This window comes from Octopus bimaculoides, chromosome 9 (genome assembly GCF_001194135.2).
Source record: "Octopus bimaculoides isolate UCB-OBI-ISO-001 chromosome 9, ASM119413v2, whole genome shotgun sequence".
NCBI classification, from domain to species: domain Eukaryota; kingdom Metazoa; phylum Mollusca; class Cephalopoda; order Octopoda; family Octopodidae; genus Octopus; species Octopus bimaculoides.
In genome coordinates this window covers 1,903,348-1,906,423 of record NC_068989.1, presented here as the reverse complement: position 1 = coordinate 1,906,423, position 3,076 = coordinate 1,903,348, and the positions used below count along the sequence as shown (strand labels likewise).

Below are 3,076 nucleotides of genomic sequence, written 5' to 3'. Positions count from 1 at the left end.
TAAGAGGTGTTGAAAGTGTCGTCCTTTGTTTTCAATACCCAAGTTGACTCTTTCTACACATGTTTTGAAACAAATCTTGGATGAAAAATTTCCCTGCAGAGAGACTCTTTGAACACCTTGTATATAATAAATACATTTAGATATTTCCTTGTCAGTTGTTGGTTGTAGTTTCTACAGAAATTGGTTTGTCTACTTCAATCAAGATGCTTTGCTTTTCCAGGATGATTACCGGCAATCAGTACGAGAGCTAGATGAGAAGGAGTACATCAGCCTGCGTCTCATGACCTGTGAACTCAGAAACCACTATGTAAGTCTTGCTTCCCAACCACATGGTTCTGGGTTCAGTCCCACTGAGTGACACTTTGGTAAATGTTTTATTCTACAGGCTCAGGCCCACCAAAGCCTTGTGAATGGATTGGTTGACAGAAACTGAAAAAGCCTGTTGTGTGTTTGTGTTTGTGTCTGTTTGTCCCCAGGCCATCATTTGACAACTGATATTGGTGTGTTTATGTTCCCATGACTTAGCGGTTTGGCAAAGAGTCTGATAGAATAAGTACTAGGCTTACAAAGAATAAGTCAGGTTGATATCTGCGACTAAAATCCCTTTAAGGTGGTGCTCTAGCATGGCTGCAGTTAAATGACTGAAACAAGTAACACAATAACAGAATAAAGCCTTGTGAATGGGTTTCGTCAACAGAAACTGGCAGAAGCCTGTGTGTGCTTGTCTCTCACCACTGCTGACAACTGGTGTTTATATCTCTGTAACTTAGCGGTTTGGTGAAAAAGACTGACAGAATAGGTACCAAGCTTAGAAAAAAGCAAAAGAAGCACTGGGGTTGATTTATTGAACTGAAATTCTTGAAAGCGGTGCTCCAGCATGGCCGCAGTATAGTGATTGGAACAAGTAAAAGATCTGTGCAGATTGTTGTAATGTTGGCCATTTGAAGGCATCTTTTCCCCGTCTACTTTTTGTTAATTTATTGCTGCTGCACATCTGTCGTGTACAAAATCTGGTCCAACAATTTGATGGCCCCTTTCTAAAGCATTTCCTTTGTCCTTGTAACACTTGACCAAAATGCTGTTCTGCCTGGGAAAACTCATTTAAATAAAAGGGCTGGGAACCACTGTGATAGGCTGTGGTTAGCTTACACTTGGTCACTTTGGCTTATCACAGATTCACTCCATTTGTAATCTTCCTGACAGTCTCTGTTCTGATTCTGTTGACTGCAGGGGACTTTGAAAAAATTTCAATGGCTGCGTTAACATTGATAGCACACCTTATGAGTTTAATTAAATTATTAGATTTCTCAACAGCACAAGGAACAAATATAGACGAAATAACAAAATAATTAGTAATTCATAACCCTTTGTCATCGCTTTCCATGTTTGTTTTCAGTGTTGGCATGGTTGGAACAAGTCTATTGTGTTGCATTTTATTATTTTTTCTTCTTGATTTAGTTGTAGCTGCTTTGTTTTTCATCAACAGCCAAAAGCTGTAAACTGTTGGTCTACAAAAACCTATCATTGGCATTGATTGGTTGTCTGGAATTATGAATGAACCAGTGACAGACAAGGCTAACCACACTCCGACTTCTGCAATCTAGCGATGCTTAATAGGCCGATATAATTAGTTCAAAATGCCAAGATGGTAGAGAGAGAGAGAGAGAGAGAGAGAGAGAGAGAGAGAGAGAGAGAGACCTAGTTGCTTAACTTTTATCTAAGGGTGTGAATTGAGGGAGATTTGGTTGTTGATGTAGTATTTTGATGGATCAGATAGGAGTTGTGTTGTTGGTGCATAAATTATGTAATGTAACGTTAAAACATTGTTGTTGTCTCCCTTTATTTGCAGGCATCTTTACACGATGTTGTCATGAAGAATATTGAGAAAATCAAGAAACCACGTTCAGCCAATGCAGAGAATCTCTATTAAAACTTCATATGTTCTCAGTCTTAAACAAAATATTTACAAAAAAAAAAAAAAAAAAGAGAAAAAGTCAAAAAACTGAGATAAGAAATACCTACATTCCGGGTTTAGTTACCTTTTTTAATATTCTATTTCAACTATTTTTAAGATATTTTTTTCTCAAAAAACAAATATTTAAGGCCATTTAAAAAACAAAAAAAAGAGAAGAAATAATGACATCAGTTTAATTAAATCAAATTTAAACAATAGCCCATACCAAAAAAACACAACCTAAATATCATAAAACATTAAAATGTTAAGGAATTGGTCAAACCTCCATATTTCCCTGCCACCACCAGTTTTGTTGTCTTCTTTTATCTCATTTTTTGACATTCTTCTTCAAATATCAGCTCACTTGGTATCTCGAATGTCGCTTGTTTGCCCAGAATGAGTTTGGGAAACAAAGGGCTCAGGATCAGGAAAAAAGGGAGCAGCAATTAATGCCAACTTGCATGCTTCTGTTTCATATCTAAGAATAAAGCTGCCAATTTTTTTTATTTTTTTCTTCTCATTTTATAGCTTGTCTTTTTCGTTTTCATTCTTGTGTGTGTGTGAGATAATCTCATCATAATCTCTTATGTCTCTTTTCCATGCTCAATGGACAATGAATGGCCACTTGCAATGGACATTGGTCCACCTCCAGCAGAGCCACACTCTAACACCTCAACTGTATAAAACAACAAACAAAAATCACGAATCTGATATTAATAGAGCTTCTTTCGTTATTATTTTTTGATAAGCCTTGAGGCTATTTGTGACATCACTGCCTGAATAGGCAATGATATTGTATATATATTGTTGGGAGATTCAGCTGGACATCTGTTGCTGCTGGACATCTGTCACTGAGGAACTCATTGCAGGGTGAAATCATGTAATCTGACATTTCTGACCCGTAGCTGTCGGTTCTCGTCTGTCAAGGATATAATTACGAGTGTTTTTATGCACCATGTGTCCTTATGAGATCCACTTTCAAGGTAAATAACTCAGTATTCTATGTTCTAAAGCAGCATCCAAATTAAATTGGAGATCAAGGATTGCTTTTTGGTGTTAATACTGCTTCTGTTGCTGTTAATTATATATGTATATATATATATATATATATATATATATATA

The 3,076-nt window shown here is 36.5% G+C and overlaps 1 protein-coding gene across 2 annotated transcripts in view; it reads left to right on the top strand.

Annotated features, from left to right (window-relative positions):
- The window catches only part of LOC106872566 (proteasome activator complex subunit 3), a 12,103-nt gene extending 9,624 nt beyond the window's left edge, over positions 1–2,479 (top strand). For both annotated transcript variants that reach the window (XM_014919597.2, XM_014919598.2), the window contains 2 exons: positions 221–307; positions 1,850–2,479. In XM_014919597.2, coding sequence (XP_014775083.1) covers positions 221–307; positions 1,850–1,930 — 168 coding nt within the window. In that variant the 3' untranslated portion in view covers positions 1,931–2,479. The remainder of the gene's footprint in view (positions 1–220; positions 308–1,849) is intronic.
- The last annotated feature ends 597 nt before the right edge of the window (positions 2,480–3,076 follow it).